The sequence below is a fragment of the Cyprinus carpio genome, chromosome A17 (assembly GCF_018340385.1).
Source record: "Cyprinus carpio isolate SPL01 chromosome A17, ASM1834038v1, whole genome shotgun sequence".
Classification (NCBI taxonomy): Eukaryota; Metazoa; Chordata; class Actinopteri; order Cypriniformes; family Cyprinidae; genus Cyprinus; species Cyprinus carpio.
Genome location: NC_056588.1, coordinates 24,554,821 through 24,579,231, shown reverse-complemented (window position 1 = coordinate 24,579,231; position 24,411 = coordinate 24,554,821). Strand labels below are relative to the sequence as shown.

Sequence of the window (24,411 nt, the reverse complement as noted above, 5' to 3'; positions counted from 1 at the left end):
CATTCTTAGAGCATTTTTTTGGTTAGTTGGAAACTGCTAATTAACTGACAAGAATGTTAAATCAGAATTAAATTAGGGAATGAATGATTTTTTGCGACCCATTATAAATACCATTAAATGTTTTTTTTTTTTTTTTTTCTTCATATTAAAGAGTTTATTTTTAAATGTGCATAGTATCATTAACAGAAAATGAGGATTCACACATGGTCACCTCATCACGCAACTGCAGTGCTGTTGTGAAAGCAGAAAAGCAGACAAAATAAAATAACAGGTCTACATGAAATATATTTCACTTAAATGCTTAACTTAACAAAATGAAAACACACACTGAATTCTCTAATTCCAAGTGTGCTATGTGCATTGGCATAATGCCTAGGAGTGAATCCCCTAAATTATCATTCCATGACTGCGAAACTGTGATAATTGTCACACTGGTAACCAGAGAAATGTTTAGGCATCTGATGGCTGTTTAGTATCTGCTTTTTTACCAAAGTAATATTAGCAACGGAAGAATTGTCATGCCCAACAATTTTAACAAACCACCATTAACAGAACATGTTGTGTTTCACTCTTGTAGTGTTGCCATGTCCACTTACTATCATACTCTTCTCTTAAAGTGAGCCACTGTATGGATTTTTTAATGAGGACAGTTGCAGCTTGCAATGTTTTCATTTTATTTTCAAAATGCAGCGTTTAACCTTTTTAGGGTTTATTTTGGGCTTGTTTTTGCTTGTGTTTTTCCTTGCAACATCTGACAACACAGACTCTTTAGGCCCTGTGGGCTGGTGAGCACGCACAAGTAAGGAAAGAGACAGACCTGTGTCAAAATGTGCAAATGAGTAAAGTTTGTGCTTCTTAAATATTGAATGTGGTTGTCAATCTTGTAAATTGCAATCCTTTTTGAATTTAAATAAAGGCCATATACACACTGTAAATTTTCAGGAGTGACAGACACATTTAAATACAGGAGTAAGTACACTAAATTATAATTTCTTGTGTGTACAGAACAGAGCTCACTCTCAAAATTGTGATGACTAAAATTGTGATTAAACCACCGTTGACAGAGGCGTCGTGTTTTATTTACTTTTCTTCAGTGTTGCCATGTCCACTTATTATAAGCGTCTTTGGGCATGGCTCATAAAGTGATCTAGTCTATGGAGTTATTAAACCGGGCAGGTGTGGATTGCACTTTTCTGGTCTTACTTCCAATATAAACCATGTAAATTTATTTAGGTTTATTATGGGCTTGTTCTCATTTGCTTATTTTTGTAAGAAGATCTGTCAACACGAATGAGTCAAGGCTCATACCTATATCTCTGTTATTTTTTGCGATGTGCATACAGAACAGAGACACATCTCTGATGCATGTTTAAATACATCTAGTATTAATTAGTTAGCCAGTTTGGATCTGTACAAATTGTTTTGAGTTTTTGTAAATGCGGTTGCCACTACCTTAATTTTTAGGCGTTATACAGCTTTCCATTTACCCCGGAATTTGGAAATCGGAGTTAGGAATGACATCACACAAGAGTTGACTGCATTCCTGTACACAAGTACACAAGATGGACGAGTTCAATTGATAGCAATACCAGTCGTTTTGCAAACACATAAAAAGCAGTATTTTGCACAGACGTATTGAAACATCATGTTATCATAAATAGTGGTTGGATAGTAATATGCTGGGTTTATTGAGACAAACAGAAGTGCTAATAAACAATATATTACTTGTGTTTTACTCATGTTTATGTGCTGAGCCATCATATTGGATTCTGAGGTCAGGGTTTTTGCAGTTCCTTTGAGTTTCTGACTTGAGAAGGTGTTCCAGTTTCCACTGTTTCCACTGGGAACTCTGAGTTTCTGACTTTTGAATTCAAGTGGACTGCTTATTCGGTTGTAGAATTCTATTGCCACTTTTTTTTTTTTCAGAACATGCTTACAGCACTAAAAATTGTCAACCAAATTTAGCTGCAGTGTTTAATTGGTCTTTAGTTACTTTTCAACTTTTTGTTTTTGTTAACAGATAAAGTAGTGGTAATCGTTCAAAAATCTTACTGTCAGTTTATGGTTTATCAGTTAATTATATGCATCCCTACCAGGAGGCTCATCAGCTTTGTCAAGAAGCCCAACAGCACCATCAGCATCAGAGTCCCGAGGAGTCCCATTTCGTCGAGCGGAATTACTCTGACATGGTCAACCTGATGAAGCTTGAGGAGCAGCTCAGCCCATGCTCCAAGACTTTCTCCAGCTGTGCAGCTGAGCACAAGAGCTTCCAGGACTGTGATGAAGACACCACCTCCGTCACGTCGGACCACTCAGAGGATGTTTTCGACATGACCAAAGGCAACCTGTCACTGCTGGAGAAGGCCATTGCACTGGAAATGGAGCGGACCAAAGCATTGCGGGAAAAAATGGCTTCGGAAGCAGTCAGGAGAGACAGACTGCATTTGCATGAGCATGGTTTGAGGCACAGCTATGCGGAGGAGCGGAAGGCACGCCTGCACCATGATGGCCTAAAGAAGCCCTACTACCTTAAAGGTAATCTTATATTACATAACACACAACCAGCACTTGAAATTATTTGTCTTGCGAGTTTGGTGACAACATGCCTTCATTATTCTGCTTCATTAAGGCTACAAATGTACTGTATAACTCCGTATTTTTCCAAATTTGGACAGTATTCAACATATATCTGTATTTTTGCATTTGCTCTCAAAGAAGAGAAAAGAAAAGAAAAGAAAAGAAAAGAAAAGAAAAGAAAAGAAAAGAAAAGAAAAGAAAAGAAAAGAAAAGTTGGAACCACTTTATGTTACATGTCTTTAACCACAATGTACTTACATTTATATTTAAAATTTGATACAATGTACTTCTTGCGTACATACATGTTTTTACATTGTACTTATATTTGATAATAACGTCCTGTAAGTACATATATTATTCATTTCTGTACTTACATCTATAATTACACTGTTGAGCTTACTTCTACCCCTTAATAATAATAATTAATAATTCATTACATTTATATAGTAATATACAATTATATAGTAACTTTTCTAAGCATTCAAAGCGAATTACATTGTGAGGGGGGATCTCCTCATCCATCACCAGTGTGCGGCATCCACCTGGATGATGCAATGGCAGCCATAGTGCACCAGAACGCCCACCACACACCAGCTTATTGGTGGAGAGGAGACAGAGTGATGAAGCCAATCAGTGTATGGGAATGATTAGGAGGCCATGATGGTCAGAGGGCAATGGGCAAATTTGGCCAGGATGGCGAGGTCACACCTCTACTCTTTTCAAAAGACATCCTGGGATTAATGACCACAGAGAGTCAGGACTTCGGTTTAACATCTCATCCAAAGGACGGTGCTTTTTGACAATACAGTGTCCCCATCTCTATACTGGGGTGCTAGGACCCACACAGACCACAGGGTCAGCACCCCCTAATGGCCTCATTAACACCTCTTCCAGTAGCAACCTAGTTTTCCCCAGGAGGTCTCCCATCCAGGTACTGACCAGCTCAACCCTGCTTAGTTTCAGTGGGCAATCTAAACCTAACCATACCAGCAAACATGTCCCTAACCTTACCCATATCCCACTTCAATAGCAGCAAAAGTGTTTTGAAATTCAACATGAACAAAATAGGTACATTTACATAACAATCCATTGCTTTATTATTAACTTCATAGTAGATTATAGACACCTACTGTAATATAAAATGGGACCAACAGCTCCAAAATCCAAAAGGGACCAAAATCTTTTGTCTTCCTACAAAAACATTCAAGCAAGTTTTATGAAGAACAAGTAAAAAACACATCACATAAGTTGCAAGCCTATTAGTTTGCATTTACAATCCAAGACTTGCACAGACATATAATATCAGACACAGTTTCAGAATTTTTTGTCCTGTCCATTGCTATTGGTTATTGCTGTCAATCATCACATTTTCGGATTCAGTCTCACATTTAAATACAAAAAAAAAAAAAAAAAAAAAAAAAAAATCTTTGTGTAGCTAGTAGTATGAGAAATAAAATATTAACATTAATTTTCAAAGAGTTATAAACAGAATGCTCCCTTTATAATCACTGAAGCTGTCAATCATGTCAGTGTAAGTTCACTTAGCACCGCACTCTTGCCAAAACAACCTTTGAAAAGCAATGTTGTCTGTATTGCACAATGATTTTCTTATTTACCTCATGTTTATACCACATGCTACCAGTTTCCACTTGCATTATCCCTCTTATTTTCTGGTCCTCTCCACTGCACTGTCCCATATACACCCCAAAATGACCATAAATACAATAAGTAATGCATGTTCAAATGAGAATTAAGAGATACAGAGAAGGGTAAAATTTTCAGTTTATAACAACCTGAATTTCACACTGTTGTTCACACAAGTTATCGGATGGCTTCAGAAGACATTGAATATGTTTTTTTTTTTTTTTTCATTTTTGGGTGATCTACTCCTTCAGTAATAAAATTATATCACCCTACTCCTTTAATATTCTCAGAGTAGATAGGTCAGTTTAAGTGAAAAGGTTCATTGCTCTTCTGTGTTCCTTTGCTCTGAGAGGGGTCCCGCTCTGACCCCTGGGACAAGCTATTTCAAACATCTCCATGCCTGCAGTGCAAACAGCAGTGGCTTAATGTTGTTCAAACAGGCCAGCATGGCCACATCACAGGCTAAGCTTGTCAGGCATAAGTAATGGCGATCTGCACGACCGGGAGAACAGGAAATCTTATCCTAGGGACACAGTCTGTGCCCACGCTGTCTATTTATAAACACAGAAAGGAGCTCTGCTTGGAAATATAGCTCTGGTGCTGGAGAAACATACTGGGAAATGAGTCAGTGGTGCATATTCAGAGGAGGTTTTAGTGAGATTCCTGGTTTATTTATTTTTCTCCAGGGACAGAGGAGCTAGATTGACGGATTATTTTATCTCTAAAATGGTGAAAATGTTACTCTAAGTTGTTACTCTTACAAGCATAAAATATCAGTTTTCAAAGAGAATAATTCATAAACGTAAAGCAGTCAATTGAAAATGGTTAATTCATTGTTAATTTAGAATCACTGAGATACTATAATAGTTTTTATTAATATTTAGGATCGGTTTTTATGTTTTCCATTTTAATTTATTAGTTTTAGTTTATTATAACTATACTAATTATAAATGATGTCAGTGATGGTCTCTATATGTAGTTCCCTTTCCAACAGTTGGAAATCACACTATAGGGAAACTCCTGTTTACTCTGTTACTGAAGCCTGATTTGATCACGTTCATGTAGCTGCATGAAACAATGGCATTTCATTCTGCTAAAAGGGGTGGAGCCGACTGCTATGTAAGTCAGCTCTGATTGCCATTTCGTCAAAATTTTCTCCTTTAGTGGTGAAGATCATCTCCTCACTGACTCTGCAAGCAAGAAGCTGAAGAGAAGAGAGGACATAAGCTAAGCCTCCTGCTCACCGCCATGAGAAGAAGTCACCGGCAGCGGAGAAGCTTGACGCCTTCCCCTGTGACCATCGGGCTTTTAAAAAGAGCATATTTTCTGAGCAAATTTCCACTGTGGCATTTTTGGAAATGTCATGCCACGAGTGTGGCTCCCAGGGGTTCCCTGCAAGAGGAAGATGGGCATGGTGAGTGCAGCTCCCACACAGAGGCTGCACTTACTGAGGTGGAATTTTCTCACTGTGAGAACATGAGTCTCGCCCTTTCTCCACTCGCGGATCACTTTCTTCCATGAAGTTGGTCCTCCCCAGCCTCCTCTCCTGCTTCCCCCCTTACATTGGAGGAAGAAACAATGGAGTAGCCAGGCTCAAACTCCGGGCTCCAGTGAAATCATGCGAGCTCAGATCCCACATGCTTCAATCTCCCCTCAATGCCTCGATTCACCCTTGTTGTTCACACGTGAGGATCAGCACCCTTGTCAAAGCTGGCTTGATTGCCTTCAGCGGATAGGAAGAGGAAGCTCTCCTGGATGACTCTATGTCACTGATGGCTTTAGATGTGGAAGAGTGAGCATATTCTGGCGAAGATCCCGAAACCCTTTCTCTGACACAAACAACATGTCCCAACATGGACAGCGAGCTGACCCACGTTCTAACCAAGGCTGTGGAGGATCTCAGCCTGGCTTGGTCGGCTCCAGAAAAGCTGTTCACAGCCTTTATGAGTGGTTCCTGAAAAGGCGCCGTCAACAATCCTCCCACCAGTGTCCTGCCACATACCTTCTGGCAGTTCATGAGGAACTCACCGGGACGTGATGTGCCCCCTACTCGGTGCATGTTAACCCTCTGGAGTCGATTAACGCGTATACGCGTTTTGGGGTATTTTCTCCTGATAACCCCGAAAAGAACTTAAATTACACTTTCAGTTTTGATCGTACAGATAAGTGCAATACATCAATCGAATCTGTAAAGGGTCTACTTTTTTTTGTATACAGACATAATAACAACAAAACTTTGTGCACTTATAAAATAAAGATAACAAACAAGGAGTGCTGTCTGCCAGCCTTTGTCTGCGCTGATCTTCAGATACAAATGCGTCATTAAAATGAACTGTAACTCAGTGAATACTCAACGAAGAGACATGAGAGAGATATCTATAGAAAGCCTGACATGTCTACTTTTAAACTAAACAAGTGCTGCTGAAAACAAATATTCTGTGATAAAGAAATCCATATGAAAACAACGCGATGTCCGTTTTTTCACGTCTCCCTTCATTATCTTCTAATGCGACCACGCCACGCCCCGCGCCGAGCGCGCTTTTGAGATTCAAATGTTTCACTGAAGCGCGTTTGAATACGCCCACACAACAGAAGACAACGCAGCGAGACTGTTCTTCAAGTTTTTTTTATTTTACTGTTTGCTTCGCGATGAGAGGAATAAGACATAATTCACCCAAAAAAGATGTGATGTGGTTGAGGATTTGAGATTTGGATTTCCTCAGAAAAAAGAATGAAGCACTTTATTCAGCAGAGATCATAAACATGAGTAAGTCTCTTTTTATTGATTTATATACTTGTACTAGTTTTCACATAACGTGTAAACATTTTACTAGTTATCCAAACTATAATTCCTGACTAAATGTATAATCAAGTGAAATATTATGAAGTTTCAATAGCAATATACACTACTATACCATTCAAAAGCTTGATGTAAATAATATAAATGTACCAATAAATGTAACTGTAACAAATGTAACAATCATTGCTGTTCTTTCAATTTATCCCCCCTAAAAAACCTAAAAAAAAATATTCTCAGCTCTTTTCAAACATTAATAATAATAATAATAATAATAATAATAATAATAATAATAATAATAATAATGATAATAATAAACAAATAATGTTTTTTTTGTTGATAATAATATTGTTATGATGATTTTTGTAGTATTGTGTGACTGGAGTAATGATGCAAAAAAATTCAGTTTGAAAGTCAGCTTTGATTTTTCCTAATAAACTGTTTAACTGCACTCACAAGTGAATATTAAATTATGTTGTGGGATAATTAAATATATTCTAAATAAACTACAAACATAAAATTATATAGATTTATTTTGTCCTCACATTCTTTCTTGTAACTCATCCCTCTCAGTGACACAGCTGACTGAATGGCTCATTATGCAGCTCATTATGCAGGCCTTTGTCTTCTCAGGTGTGAATTCATGATAGTTGACGCCTACTCGCATATGACTTTTACCAACAAAAAGTGTCTTAGAAAATTTAAATCAATATATTGTTTTCTGTAAGTGAGTAAACAAGATGATTTTCACATCATTTAGAAAAAAAAAATTCTAGGCTACAAGCTCCAGTTCTCAAAATATCTGGGAACCAATTTTCTGTATGTGTTTTATTGCCTTATTCAAGTGATTTTTAACATTTTTAGTTTTTCACTAACCACGCATAACATTTTTTTTCTCAAAAACACAATCATGTACATACATGCTGCTCACATATTATTATAGCCTAGTTTGTGCTGATTACAGTGAGATTAGACTTTAGCCATTTAGATATTTATAAGAAACTGAAAAAAGCACAAATGTCAGGGCATGACAAAACTTCTCCAGGCCCCAAAAATACCCTTAGACTCCAGAGGGTTAATCCCTCCAATTCTGCCACTCTCAGCATTGTTGACAGCGCTGAAGAGCAAGGTTACAGCAAGCTCCCCCCACTGGAAGCTGAGCATCTGTGCCCTCCATTGGCCCTGGGGTTAAAAGCCTATGCAGCGCATCCATCTAAGCCCTGCAGGACTACGTCAGTCCTAGCAATCAGGGCTTATTCAGTGGCAGGCTTAATGGACGAGTCCACTCAGAGTTCTAACACCTTCAAAGAGCTGCGCATTGCAACTGACTTGGCTCTGAGCACTACTAAGGCCACTGCGCAGGCGATCAGCAAGGCAATGGTCAACTTGGTGGTGCTGGAGCGCCACCTTTGGCTGAATCTAACCGAGATCAGGGATGCTGACAAGGTATCCTTCCTAGACTTGCTATTCTCTCCCAAAGGACTGTTTGGCCCTGCCATGGAAGGGTTTGCCGACTGGTTTACAGTGGCACAGAAGTCATCGCAGGCAATGCTTCACTTCCTACCAAAGTGCTCCAGTGCGTTACAAGTTTCTCAGCAGCCTGCCAAACCAGCACCACCATAGCATCATCCTAAGTCTGAGCCTGGGCTTCAGCAACGCCCCAGGACAGTGAAATGCTACCCATTTCCTAGGCATCAAGTTCCTCACCCCAGAGTGATGTTGGACCCTTAGCCTCATCCTGCCATCCTGTTCCAAATACAGAGAGGAAGTGGAGAGGGTCAATTCTCGCTGAGGATAGAACTCTCTCGAAGAAGTCTTGCACCCACTCTCCATCCCTCCGCTCAACACTGAGCAATGGAAGTTCCATTCAAGCTGGGCTCATCCTCCCCATTCAGCACGTGCCCAGACAAACTACCACTGTGATAGCAGACCCACATACTCAAAAGAGCATTTCTCCTCTCCTTATTACCATGAATGACAGTTCCCTGCCCCCTGTGGTGAACTGCCACTTGACAAACTCGGACCACTTACCATCTGGCTTCAGGCTGGGAAAGCTGTCCTGGATGTGTCAAGTTGGGTTCTAAACATCACAGAACGAGGTTATCTGCTTCAGTTCGCTCACAGGCCACCTCGCTTCAGAGGTATTATTCAAACTGTGGTATGGGACAACGATACTCACATTCTCCGGTCTGAAGTGCAAATACTGCTTGCAAAGGGAGCCGTAGAAACGGTTCCTCTAGCGAGCATTGAGTCAGGCTTTTTCAGCCGATACTTTCTTGTTCCCAACAGGGAGCAGAGGGCAAACTCCTCTCACTGAGATTGCCCTGCATCCTCAGGTCATCAGATGGTTCAGGAAAGTCAGATGTTCAGTCCTGTTGGTGGCCCAACTTTGGAGGAATCATACGTGGCTCCCTGAGTTGATTCAGTTGCTATTGGCAGCCCCCTGGCTGATGCCATAGAGGAAGGACCTCCTCTCGCAAGCGAGGGGCATGATTTGGCATTTCCGGCCAGAGCTGTGGAGTCTTCATGTTTGGCCTCTTGACAGGAGTCTTTGCAGCTCCCCACGAGTTTAGCTGATACCATTTTGGAGACTAGAGCTCCGTTTACAAGAAGTCTCTATGCCCTTAAATGGTCTGTCTTTTCTGACTGGTGTGCAGCACAGAATGAGGACCTGTCCTCTTGTGACGTGTCTTACGTGCTAACTTTTATTCAAGAGCTGTTGGACAAGAGGCGCACCCCTTCCACACTCAAAGTATATGTCACAGTTATCATGGCAAATCATTCTCTCGTGGCTGGCCTGTTAATTGGCAGAAATGACCAGAGCATAAAGTTTTTGAGGGGAGCTTGGAAATTGAATCTGCCTTGCCCTCATTCTGTGCCGACTTGGGACTTATCTTTAGTCCTAAGTCCCCTCTCGCTTAAGATCACCCTCCTTCTGGCTTTAGCATTGGTCAAGCGAGTGGGTGACCTGCAAACACTGTCGGTCAGTGCTTCATGTCTTGAGTTTGGGTGTAACGAGGCTGCCTCAAGCAGGGATTGAACCCGGGTCTCTGGTGCTCTAAGAGGGTGAATTTACTCACTGAGCTACTCCCCAGACTGTTAAACCCAAGAGCGGAAGAGCAAAAGAGCAAAAAAGGCCAAGGGGCTTAAATCTTCAAAAAGTAACAATAATCTTTACTAGAGAAAACAAAGTACAAAATAAACGTAGCAAACTTAGCTACCATTAAACAAAAAAAGACACAAGGGTCCAAAAATATAAGCACAATCAAACTTAGCTTAGCAACTGGATACACAGGAAGAATAGGCTCAAGACTGAACACAATAGCAGGGAACAAACAGACTTATAAAGAGTCAAACACAGGTGTGAGGAATCACCACTGATGAGCAGAGCACTGAACATGGTACGGGGCAATGGACGCCCTCTGGAGGAGCGGAGAGACCATAGGGCTAGAGTTTCATGGGGCAAGAGCCATCTGCAGTTCTTGAGGGAACATGACCACAGTACTCATTGAGAGTGACCCCTGCAGCCAGGATGAAAACTGCAATGCAGATATGAGCCCATTACAGGATCCCCTCTCCTAGGAACGGCTCCTGACCTTCCTTAGATTGACTCCTTGGGCTTGGTGAAAGTCTGAGATGAGAGCCTTATCCAAGATATCCCGAGCTGGAACCCAGGTCCGCTCCTCTTGGCCATACCCCTCCCAGTCTACCAGGTACTGAACCCTTCCACGTACCCGGCGGTAATCCAGCAGCCTGCGGACTGTGTATGTTGGCTGACCATCAATCATGCGGGGAGCTGAAGCAGATTTACTGGCTGGAGACAAAGTGGAACAAACAACTGGTTTTAATTGAGAAACATGGGAAGTAGGATGGATTTTCATGGACCTGGGCAGGAGAAGACGAAAGGTACGGGATTAATCTTTCTGAGGATCTTGAAGGGACCAATGTATCTTGGAGCCAGCTTACGGGATTCCACTCGCAAGTGAAGATCTCGGGTAGAGAGCCCACTCTTTGTCCACGAAATGAGGGTCCTGCTTCTTCCTTCGGTTAGCCTGCCTCGTTGAAGTCGGGCCGCCCTCACTAGGGCTGCACGGGCCCTCTTCCAGGAAAGTCGACAACGACGGACAAGCTGTGTGGCAGCTGGGGTGTCAACCTCTGGCTCCTGTCCTGGAAACACGGGGGGGGGGGGAATCCATAGAGACACAGAGTGTTATGAGCGAATTCAGCCCAAATTAAACGAGAGCTCCAAGTGGATTGGTTGTCGGCCACCAGACACCTGGGAAAGCAGGGTCTTCTCAATGTCCTGATTTACCCTCTCAGTTTATCCATTGGACTGGGGGTGGAAGCCAGAGGACATGCTGATGGAGGACCCAATGAGCCGGCCAAACGCCTTCCAAAACCGGGATGTAAACTGTGGCCCCCGATCAGAAACCATATCCTGGGGAAAGCCGTGGATTCTGAACACGTTTCATCAGAAGTTCTGCAGTTTGGTTAGCTGTGGGGAGTTTGGGCATGGGTAAGAGGTGACAAGTCTTAGAGAATCGATCTACCACCACCAGAATTACTGTGTTTCCCTGAGATGGGGGCAAGCCTGTGATGAAATCAAGGGAGATGTGAGACCATGGACGTCTCGGGATAGGCAGTGGGTGCAGTAAACCATGAGGGTGAGTTCTTGACTCCTTGCACTGGGCACACACTGGACAGGCAGAGACAAAGGCCCTAACATCTCTCTGTAACTTGGGCCACTAAAACTTCCTCTGAACAAGCTTGCAGGTTCTAGTGGTTCCCGGGTGTCCGGAGGGGAGGGATGCATGTGCCCACTGCAGGACCTCAGAGCGCATATAATTTGGGACAAAGAGACGCCCTACAGGGCCATTACCTGGACCAGCTGTTGCTGTTGCTGTTGGGCTCTCCTGACGGCGGTCTCAATATCCCACTGGATGGGGGCTATCACCCTGGCTGCGGGGAGGATGGTTTCTGGGCACAACTCCCTCTCAGGTGGCTCAAACTGCCTCGAGAGTGCATCTGGCTTGAGATTCTTGGAACCTGGGCGATAAGAGAGAATGAAGTTGAACCGGTTAAAAAAAAGGGCCCAACGGGCTTGTCGGGAGTTAACCTCTTGGCATCTCGAATGTAGGTGAGATTTTTGATGGTCCGTCCAGATGAGGAATGGGTGTTTGGCACCCTCAAGCCAGTGCCTCCACTCCTCCAATGCCATCTTAATGGCCAACAGCTCCCTGTTCCCAATGTCATAATTTCTCTGTGTTGGGGTAAGACGGTGGGAAAAAAAAGCACATGGGTGAAGTTTAGAATCACTCTTACACTTCTGTGACAAGACCGCTCCTACCCCCACATCTGAGGCATCCACCTCCAGGACAAAGGGCAGCTCTGGGTCTGGGAGAGTTAGAATGGGGGCAGATGTGAAGCGTTGTTTCAGTGTATTGAAGGCATGGTCTGCATCGCTGGTCCACATGAATGGCCTGTTAGACTTCCTTGTGAGTGGTGAGAGAGGTTCTGCAATAGAACTAAAATTTCTTATGAATCTCCTATAGAAATTAGAGAACCCCAGAAAGCGCTGTACCTGCTTGACTGAAGTGGGTCGGGGCCAGTCCAAGACTGCTCGGATCTTGCCTGGATCCATCTGGAGGCTGCCCTTGGACACATGGAAGCCGAGAAATGAGACAGCTGGGACATGGAACTCGCTCTTCTCCAGCTTAACAAAGAGCTTGTGCTTCAACAGCTGGGTCAGGGCCTGTCTGACATGCTGAATGTGTTCTTGGAGGTTGCGGGAGAATATCAAAATATCATCCAAGTAAACAAACACAAATATATTCAGCATCTCTCTAAGGACGTCATTAATAAAGGCCTGAAAGACAGCAGGAGCATTAACCAGCCCGAATGGCTTTACCTGGTACTCGTAGTGGCCTGTCGGGGTATTAAATGCAGTCTTCCATTCGTCCCCCTCCCGGATCCTGACAAGATGGTATGCATTTCGGAGGTCCAGTTTGGTAAAGATGGTGGCCCCCTGCAGGATCTCAAAGGCTGTGGTCATAAGTGGGAGGGGGTAACGATTCTTGATTGTGATGATATTTAAGCCTCGATAATCAATACAAGGTCTGAGACTACCATCCTTCTTTTCAACAAAGAAGAGAAGGGCTCCTGCCGGTGATGTGGAAGGACGAATGAATCCAATATCTAGAGCTTCCTTCAGATACTTGTCCATAGCTAATCTCTCAGGGCCAGAGAGGGAAAAGAGCCTTCCACGGGGGTTGGCAAGTTCCTGGCATCAGCTCAATAGCACAGTCGTATGATCTGTGGGGGGGCAGTGTGGCAGCTTGGACCTTACTAAAGACTTCAAGGAGGTCCATGTATTCCGGGGGAACTCGGAATGGCTCGGGAGGGTAAAGAGGGGGCTTGATAGTGACTGGTTCGATCCTAAGAATAGCCATGACTTCCACGGACGGGGCTTTGAGCCTAAAGATGGAATTGCTTTTGGGATTGCCGGACATTGATTCTTAGACAGACTTCAGCTCAGGTAGACAGCAGAAAGCAGTATCTGACAGTTGGCAGTGTGTTCCCCACTCTGTGACAACTCCTCTGGACCAGTCAATATTGGGGTTATGAGCAGTCAACCATGGGAAGCCGAGGATTATAGGGAGTTTAGGAGTATGAATTAATAAAAACTGAATCAATTCCTGGTGGTTCCCTACTTTTAACTGAAAAGGTGGAGTGCACTCACTGACCCGACCCGATCCCAGCGGGCTGCCATCAACTGCAGTAATGTTAAGGGGTTCTTGGAGAGTCACAGGATGAATTGCAAGACTTTGGGCCATCTTAAAGTCCATAAAATTCCCGGCGGCCCCTTGGCTTTTCCCGAAAACTCAGGACAGTTGGCACGAAAGTGTCCTGGCTTGCCACAGTAGAGGCAGCATCTATCTCTCATCCTCCTATTACGTTCGGACTGGGATATCCGAGTTCCCCCCAACTGCATGGGTTCATACATGTCCACAAGAGGAGGAGATAATTTAACAGGACTGGTGGCCTCAAATAAGCTGGTCTCACGCTGCTGCTCTATCTGGCGTTCTCTGAGGCGATGGTCAACCCGGATAGCTACATCAATGAGGGACTCAAGGTCAGGGGCAGGGTCTCGGAATGCCAACTCGTCTTTGAGCTCTGATGACAAACCATGGTGGAAGGTCGCTCTTAGGGCTCTTTGATCCCATCTACTCTCAGCCGCCAGAGTGCGAAACTCTATGGCGAACTCAGCTGCGCTCCGGGTACCTTGAGAGAGATTCAGCAGGCGACGATCAACATCACCTCCACTGGCTGGATGTTGGAAAACTCTCTTCATCTCCATGATGAACTGTTGACTGTTTGTGGTTAGTGGAGACTTCTGGTCCCACAAAGCTGAGGCCCATTCGAGCGCCTTACCGGTGAGGAGAGTAGTGATGTAGGCCACCTTACTGCTTTCAGTGGGAAAACAATTTGGTTGTAGTTGAAAGGCCAGAGTACACTGGGTAATAAATCCTCTGCATCTCTCAGGGCTTCCATCAAACCTTTCTGGGGCTGGTAATCTGGGCTCAGAAGGAAGTGTCACCATGGACCTAGGTTGAGGATCAGGGGGCTGTTGGAGTTCTTGGGGGTCGGGGTCAAGAGGCCTGGGACTGAAGGCTCAAAATTTGGACAATTTGAGACAGAGTTTGATCATGTCGTTGAATGGTAGTGGCTTGCTCAGAGAGTGCAGCTAGGATCCATTCCACATTGGAGGGTGGTGAAGACTCTTGCGCTGGGTTTGCTTCCATGGTTCAGTCTTGCTGTAACGAGGCTGCCTCAAGCAGGGATTGAACCCGGGTCTCTGGTGCTCTATTTACTCACTGAGCTACTCCCAGACTGTTAAACCCAAGAGCGGAAGAGCAAAAGAGCAAAAAAGGCCAAGGGGCTTGAATCTTCAAAAAGTAACAATAATCTTTACTAGAGAAAACAAAGTACAAAATAAAAGTAGCAAACTTAGCTACCATTAAACAAAAAAAGACACAAGGGTCCAAAAATAGAAGCACAATCAAACTTAGCTTAGCAACTGGATACACAGGAAGCATAGGCTCAAGACTGAACACAATAGCAGGGAACAAACAGACTTATAAAGAGTCAAACACAGGTGTGAGGAATCAACACTGATGAGCAGAGCACTGAACATGGTACGGGGCAATGACGCCCTCTGGAGGAGCGGAGAGACCATAGGGCTAGAGTTCATGGGGCAAGAGCCATCTGCAGTTCTGGAGGGAACATGACAAAGTACTCCTTGAGAGTGACCCCTGCAGGCCAGGATGAAAACTGCAATGCAGATACGAGCCCGTTACATTGGGCTTACTACTGTAGAGTCGTCCTCAAGCCAAGACATGGCTACATCCATTCAGAGCACAAGTGATCATCCTTCTAGCGCTCCCCAATTCAGAATGTGAGTAGGGTCCTAATCCACTCTGCCTAGTTCCGGCTTTTAGAGTGTATGTTGCACGCTATAGCCCATTTCAGCACTCATAGCAGTTCTTTGTATGCTTCGGAGGCCGCTCTATAGGGCTGCCGGTTACAAAGCAGAGACTAACTCGCTGAATAGTGGATGCTATAACCTGGCTTATGCCTCAGGGGGAGGGATGGCCTGGTCCTGGGGTTGGTCCAGGAGAATTTGTATTGGTGATATCGTTGTGGCCGTCTATCTTCACCAGATTTTATAACTTGGATTGCATGGATGGATTTTGTCTGCTTGATCTACCTGACCCCTATTTGTAAGTGGGGAAGGTCATGTTATGTAGTCCTCAGCCTAGCAGCTTGGGTCTCATTATTAGCTCATACATACAGGAGAGCTCTAAGTATGGGTGCTTTGGGGCTAGGCTTGCAGAGCGGCTTCATTATGCACTTGCTTATAGTGATTGGATGTGTTCCCCATAGCGTGATTAATGCAACGGGAGAGATCGTTCAAAAGGGAACGCTCCGGTTACTTATGTAGCCTTGGTTCCTTGAGATAAGGGAAGTAGTCATTTCTTTTTTTACCATCTTTATTCAACAAAATATACAATTTCAAATAAAGAAATATGATTGATAAAAAAGATGATACATTTAGACATGAAACTAAAGTAGGTGGTGGCAAATCAATTTTAAATTTTCATAAAAAGTACAACTTTTTATGTCAGGTACAATCTGCAGTCTCTGACCCAGTTCATTTACTGGCCTCCATGGCTGCAATACACTGTTTTCTTCATCAGCTGGCAACCCTGGGTGTTGAAATACTATTGGTAAAATGGCAGTGGGTGGAGTCACACAGACCAAAACAAAAACAGACATTCCGACCCAGAACACAAATTTCAAAGTAGAATAACTGGCTGTGGCATTGATTCTCAGAGAAACAAGTATGTGAACTTAGCATGTTTCCTAAATATTTGCAAACATATTTTGGTGTTTCTATGCTTTAGTACAGTCAAAAAATAATAATAATTACATACAGCACCTTTAATTTCAGTAACAAATTAAATAAATTACTTATTGCATATGAAGCAGGAAGTTTTCTGACAAAATATTCTGAGAAAGAGTTCAAATGCGGTTGATACCAAGACCTTCAAAAGATGGTCTTGAGACCAAGACCGGTAAATGATGTCAGAAGTGCCATTTTTGGGTGAACAAACACTTAAAAAACCCATGAGAATTTTCATCCGCTGTTCTCCAAATGAGGAAGGGCTGACAGCACTCATGAAAGGACGTTTGGCCAGCATGCATGGCGGACACTATTACTCTAATGGCAGAATAATGAGGGACGCTCAGCCATTACACCGTGATAACATCTCGCCGTGGCAGAGATAGCGGCAGACGCTGCCTAACCAGGGGGCATTATGATTTATAAAAAGTGTGGAGGCCTGACAGTTATGGAAGGAGCTCTTCCTTAAAGAAGGCACAAGGCGGAGATGGAAATTGAACAGTATCAGTATGACCGATAACAAACGACAGGACCACTGACTGCACATTAATTATCCACAGACGCTATGGTAATGGGGGCCATTTGCTATGCAAAGCATGGCTTGTCCGGAGCCACAATCAATATCCATCACTTTCTAATAAGTATTCTACTCGGCTCAGCTGCGCTCTCTCCCTTTCGTTTGTTTTCTCTCTTTTTGAAATGGCTACAAAATAGTCAGAGGATTCAGGCTTTATTAGGTGGTTAGAATTTTGAAGTTTACTACTTGTTGTGTAATTCAAATCTTAATAGTATATATATATATATATATATAACTATAATATATATATATATATATATAATATATATATATATATATATATATATAATGTTTTTTAAAATACTTCTAAACTGTATTTGCACATAATACAATATAAATGAAATAAAGTTTACTTAAAGAGAGACACTTTCATGACACTTTCATTTTTTAACACACCTAATGTAAAAAGTGCAGTTTGTAGTACTGTACTTAAAAGTACAACTTTATATTTGACATTTTACATAATTTCATAAATCCTGTCCCATGGCCTTATGGATGTTGAAAGTGTCCAGTGGATGTTCATTTCAATATTTTGCTGCATGGGGATTTTTGTATATCGTTTTATGAATTGTGTATTCAGATATATTACTCTGTTAACATTCGCCTACTCTATTGGAGACAATGCAAATTCTGATACGAACCGCACCATATAATTAAAACACTTTATGCACACTATTCAGATGACTCTTCCCAAAAACACAATTTATTTCTTAATGTGTAAAAATAGCACCAAACTACTGAATAAAGATGATTGGAATTTGACCTGGACATTTCATGATATGTAGCGAGATATATGTGTGTTTGTTGCCAGTTGCAAAACTTTAGTAGTTGTTGTTTTAAGCACTAAAATTTGAGTAGCTTTGCATTCTTTTTTCAATCTCACCAAAAATGAGCCCACATCTTTCACATGATCTCATGCTATTCCTGTCTGTTTTGAGCTTACTTTGAGAAAGGAGGCAACATGATGCCTGTTACCAGGTTACTCCATCCTTAAAATTTTAATCAGTGGTAACAGTAGCATACTCACTCGCTCACTCACTCATTGTCCTGTGCTCCCTCTGTTTGAGGCATAGCCAATAGCTCTGGATAGCTATCTGGAAATGTGCTCTGCATTGAATATACAGATCCAGGTTCAGGACAGTCACTGCTTGTACAAACTACACTAACACTAACAAGGACAAAAGGTCACAACTACACTACCATTCAAATTACAAATCAAAATTACTGTTTCCTATTGTAATATATTTTAAAATGTAATTTATTTCTCTGAAGCAATGCTGAATTTTCAGCATCATTACTCAAGTATTGTGTGTCACGTGATCCTTCAGAGATCATTCTAATATGCTGATGCATCCTTGATCAAAAGAATTACATTTTTTAAAAGTTTTTTTTTTTTATAATACTGCCTAGTTTTGAATGGTAGTGTATTTTCATAAAGTTTGTAACCCATATTAAACTGATAAAAATTATTCTGTGGTGAAGTAAATACTATGGAGAAAAATATATATATATATAGGTCCTTCTCAAAAAATTAGGATATTGTGATAAAAGTTCATTATTTTCCATAATGTAATGATAAAAATTAAACTTTCATATATTTTAGATTCATTGCACACCAACTGAAATATTTCAGGTCTTTTATTGTTTTAATACTGATGATTTTGGCATACAGCTCATGAAAACCCAAAATTCCAAATCTCAAAATCTCAAAATCTGAAAAAATTAGCATATCATGAAAAGGTTCTCTAAACGAGCTATTAACCTAATCATCTGAATCAACTAATTAACTCTAAACACCTGCAAAAGATTCCTGAGGCTTTTAAAAATTCCCAGCCTGGTTCATTACTCAAAACCGCAATCATAGGTAAGGACTGCCGACCTGACTGCTGTCCAGTAGGCCATCATTGACACCCTCAAGCGAGAGGGTAAGACACAGAAAGAAATTTCTGAACGAATAGGCTGTTCCCAGAGTGCTGTATCAAGGCACCTCAGTGGGAAGTCTGTGGGAAGGAAAAAGTGTGGCAAAAAAACGCTGCCACAACGAGAAGAGGTGACCGGACCCTGAGGAAGATTTGAGAAGGACCGATTCCAGACCTTGGGGGACCTGCGGAAGCAGTGGACTGAGTCTGGAGTAGAAACATCCAGAGCCACCGTGCACAGGCGTGTGATTTTGAACCAGAAACTGTCATGAGTCCGGACCCGGTGTTCCTCCCTGTCACCACCCAGAGGGCGCCACTTCCATTCTCCCGGACTCATTAACTTCACTCCGCTCAGCTGTGTCACCCACTCACACACTTACACTCACACTCTGGACACTAGTTCGACACACCTGTCACATACTCATACACAGCTGTCCCCCATTTGTTCACTAGTATATATTCTCCACACTCCCACCTCTCGGCCTGCCTGAATTAATGTTATTTGCTATGTTTGTTGTCTTGACTGTGTCTCTAGTGTTTGCATTTCCGGCTTGTTCCTGTGATTCGTTTCTGTTTTGTTTTTGCCGTGTTGGCCTTTGTTTATTAAAAAGTACGTTTTCCCCTGCGTTGGACCCAGACCGGTTCTTCCACGGCGCCCTTTACTGCGCCGTGATAGAATGGCAGGCAGCTAATATGGGTCCAGCAGGGATGTTCCTCTATGTCCGCCAGGGAGATCGGAGCATAGAGGATTATGCCGGGACTTCGTCGGGGCGGCTCGGTTTTCGGCGACAGAGAAGACCTGTCTTATGGTCTTCTTTTGGGGAGGACTGGCCGAGCCCTTTAAAACTTTAATGCCATACTGGCACCCACGACGAGACGCTGGAGGACTACATTAACCTGGCTCTGCAGCTGAGTGGCTCAGCCGTCAGGGTGGGGGGGCCGACCCAGGAAGTTCCCGGTGAGGCGGCGGGGCTCGCTTCCGGCTTTCACGAAGCGGCCGAGCCCGCAGATGTTCCCTGCGAGGCGGTGGGGCTCGCAGCCGCTTTCATGAAGCGGCTGAAACCGTGGATGTTCCCTGCGAGGAGGCAGGGGGGTGCCGCTCACAATTCTCCCGAAGTCCCCGAGGCGTGGCGGGCGGTGGCCGCTCACGACTCTCCCGAGTCTCCCGAGTTCCCCGAGGCGGCGGCGGTGGCCGCTCACGAGTTTCCCGAGTTCCCCGAGGCGGCGGGTGCCGCTCACGACTCTCCCGAGTCTCCCGAAGTCCCCGAGGCGGCGGCGGGTGCCGCTCACGACTCTCCCGAGTCTCCCGAAGTCCCCGAGGCGGCGGCGGGTGCCGCTCACGAGTCTCCCGAAGTCCCCGAGGCGGCGGCGGGTGCCGCTCACGAGTCTCCCGAACTCCCCGAGACGGCGGTGGCCGCTCACGACTCTCCCGAGTCTCCCGAGTCCCCCGAGGCGGCGGCGGGTGCCGCTCACGACTCTCCCGAGTCCCCCGAGGGCGGCGCGCGGAGGTGCCGCTCACGGGACTCTCCCGAGTCTCCCGAAGTCCCCGAGGACCGGCGGCGGGTGCCGCTCTCACGACTCTCCCGAGTCTCCCGAAGTCCCCGAGGCGGCGGCGGGTGCCGCTCACGACTCTCCCGAGTCCCCCGAGGCGGCGGCGGGTGCCGCTCACGGACTCTCCCGAGTCTCCCGAAGTCCCGAGGCGGCGGCGGGTGCCGCTTCACGACTCTCCCGAGTCTCCCGAAGTCCCCGAGGCGGCGGCGGGTGCCGCTCACGACTCTCCCCGACGCAGTCTCTCCCGAAGTCCCCGATGCGGCAGCGGGTGCAGCTCACGACTCTCCCGGGTCTCCCGAGTCCCCAGATCGGCGGCGGCGGGGGGTGCCGCTCACGAGTCTCCCGAGTCCCCCGAGGCGCGGCGGCGGGCGCCGTGACGCTCACGAGTCCCCCGAGGCGGGCGGCGGGTGCCGCTCACGAGTCTCACGAGTCCCCCGAGGCGGCGGCGGGTGCCGCTCACGACTCTCCCGAGTCTCACGAGTCCCCCGAGGCGGCGGGTGCCGCTCACGACTCTCCCGGGTCTCACGAGTCCCCCGAGGCGGCGGCGGGTGCCGCTCACGAGTCCCCCGAGGAGCAGGCGGGTGCCGCTCATGATTCACCGAGGCGGCGGTGTCTGCTCACGATCCTGGTACTGCCCTGGGTTCCCACCCCACCGGCTCTGCCTCAGTCCCCTGGTCCCCCTCCTGCACACGGACCTGGACCCAGACCCCCCCCCTCGCGCACGGCCTCCTCCCTGGGTGGGGGGGGGCACTGGAACGTCTGGAATCCGTTCCTTAGAGGGGGGGTCCTGTCATGAGTCCGGACCCGGTGTTCCTCCCTGTCACCACCCAGAGGGCGCCACTTCCATTCTCCCGGACTCATTAACTTCACTCCGCTCAGCGGTGTCACCCACGTCACACACTTACACTCACACCTGGACACTAGTTCGACACACCTGTCACAATACTCATACACAGCTGTCCCCCATTTGTTCATAGTATATATTCTCCACACTCCCCACCTCTCGGCCTCTGCCTGAATAATGTATTTGCTATGTTTGTTGTCTTGACGTGTCTCTAGTGTTTGCATTTCCGGCTTGTTCCTGTGATTCGTTTCTGTTTTGTTTTTGCCGTGTTGGCCTTTTGTTTATTAAAAAGTACGTTTTCCCCTGCGTTTGGACCCAGACCCGGTTTCTTCCACGGCGCCCTTTACTGCGCCGTGACAGAAACAGCGGCAGAAGCGCCTGACCTGGGCTACAGAGAAGCAGCACTGGACTGTTGCTCAGTGGTCCAAAGTACTTTTTTCGGATGAAAGCAAATTTTGCATGTCATTCGGAAATCAAGGTGCCAGAGTCTGGAGGAAGACTGGGGGAGAAGGAAATGCCAAAATGCCTGAAGTCCAGTGTCAAGTACCCACAGTCAGTGATGGTCTGGGGTGCCATGCATGCCATGGTGTTGGTCCACTGTGTTTTATCAAGGGCAGGGTCAATGCAGCTAGCTACAGTATCAGGAGATTTTGGAGCACTTCATGCTTCCATCTGCTGAAAAGCTTTATGGAGATGAAGATTTCGTTTTTCAGCACGACCTGGCACCTGCTCACAGTGCCAAAACCACTGGTAAATAGTTTAGACTGACCATGGTATTACTGTGCTCAAATTGGCCTGCCAACTCTCCTGACCTGAACCCCATAGAGAATCTGTGGGATATTGTGAAAGAGAGAAAGTTGAGAGACGCAAGACCCAACAATCTGGATGAGCTTAAGGCCGCTATCGAAGCATCCTGGACCTCCCTAACACTCCAGCAGTTTTGCCACAGGCTGTGATTGCCTCCATGCCACGCGCATTGAAGCAGTCATTTCTGCAAAAGGATTCCCGACCAAGTATTGAGTGCATAACTGAACATAATTATTTGAAGGTTGAATTTTTTTGTATAAAAAACACTTTTCTTTTATTGGTCAGATGAAATATGCTAATTTTTTGAGATAGGAATTTTGGGTTTTCATGAGCTGTATGCCAAAATCATCAGTATTAAAACAATAAAAGAGCTGGATATATTTCAGTTGGTGTGCAATGAATCTAAAATATATGAAAGTTTAATTTTTATCATTACATTATGGAAAATAATGAACTTTTTCACAATATGCTAATTTTTTGAGAAGGACCTGTATATATTACATTCAATAAGTTAGTTGAGGCAAAAAAAAATTGAAAGTAAATTCTATATTGGTAATCAATTCAGTTTAGTAGACATTAAAGGTTGAACTTATATATACATATATATATTACACTGGAATTGTTTGTTACATTTGCAATGATTCTTTGAGTAAATATCAAAGTATCAAATGCCCTGAAATACCAGGATCAAATAATTTCTAGGTTTATGGAATTAAATCTTGAGGCACATGGTATAGCAAGAAAACAACTGAGTAAACAATCCTCAAATATATTCTGATCAAAAATTTTATGTGCTTAATATTTTTGGAAGGTCAAAACTAAATACTGTACATTTGCACTGACATAGGCCCTATATACATCATTTTGTTGTCTAAGTGGGCAGTTTTTTGGACAGAATAAGCTGCAATGAGGACCAAACTTCACTTGCATATTTATCTATGAACAAATGAATCGGTGATTAATCCTATTTGTGTGTTTGTGTGTGTGTTCAGATTCCTCACGGTCAGGGAAAAAAGAGAGTCGGTGTCCAACGCCTGGTTGTGATGGCACAGGTCATGTGACCGGTTTGTACCCGCATCATCGCAGTCTGTCTGGATGCCCTCATAAAGACTGAGTGTCCTAATAGAGAGTAAGCACGAGTATTATAAGAATGTGTGCAAAATAATTCTAAACCTTGGTTTGATACTTTGTGCTTTTGTTATTTTTTTTGATGGTTTATTTATGAAAAGAGGTCATAATCATTGGTTGACCGCATGTCTGAATGTGTTTGTCTGTGTGACCCAGTCTTCAGTTCATTCTGCATGCCGTCCTCTTTAACACAAACACACACACACACACACACACACACACACACACACGTTTACTTAGCTATCTAAATGTGGACATTCCATAATGGTTTTTATACTGTACAAACTGTATATTCTATCACCCTACACCAACCCTACACCTAAACCTACCCCTTACAGAAAACTTTCTGCATTTTTACAATTAAAAAAAAAAGCTTTGTTAACTTTATTTTTATACCAGTTTTACAAATGAGGGCATCCCCAAAGGGAGATTTTTGGAAATTTTGTCAGGTTTAGCCCACTTCTGGGTATGAATTTATTTATTTCAGCTCTATAACTTTAATTTTTTTGTACTTTAAGAAAGTGTTGCTGAAAACAGGACAACATTTTTACATTTTTATTTTATTTATTTATTTATTTATTGTATTTTAACCACATTCTAATAACCAGTGATTTTCAAAATACTGCTTACTTCCAAATTCAAAATATAAAAAAAAATAATAATAATACTTGGATGGGGGGACTGGAGAAGGTTGTGACATTTTTGACATTTCTGTCTGTATCAGTCTCCCCTTACAATATTTTGCATTAAATAATAAAAATAAATAAATAAATACATAAATAAATAAAAAACATGAAATTATTTGCCAAGCATTTTTACTATAAAATGCGATGGACATGACTTAAAAAATATAAAAACATACAGTTTTTTTGTTGAAAAAAATTCCAAATTTACAGTAAGTAAAGCATGTTTTGGTTTCCCTGGAACATACTTTAGGTCAGAATGTGTTAAGATTATATATTATGTGGACATGAACGTGTACTGCATAGTGGAAATGACCCATCTACCCTTCTCTAACTTCTCGCAATAGAGGAACAGCCATCGCAATTTCACAGACATGCATGAATGCATTTATTGTTTCTGTTGATAATTACAACACTATCT

The 24,411-nt window shown here is 43.8% G+C and overlaps 1 protein-coding gene across 1 annotated transcript in view; it reads left to right on the top strand.

Moving 5' to 3' along the window:
• The window catches only part of LOC109074177 (myelin transcription factor 1-like protein), a 102,241-nt gene extending 78,948 nt beyond the window's left edge, over window positions 1-23,293 (top strand). Inside the window, exons 6-7 of the mRNA XM_042774583.1 lie at window positions 2,097-2,535; window positions 23,172-23,293. Coding sequence (XP_042630517.1) covers window positions 2,097-2,535; window positions 23,172-23,293 — 561 coding nt within the window. The remainder of the gene's footprint in view (window positions 1-2,096; window positions 2,536-23,171) is intronic.
• Window positions 23,294-24,411: the final 1,118 nt, after the last annotated feature.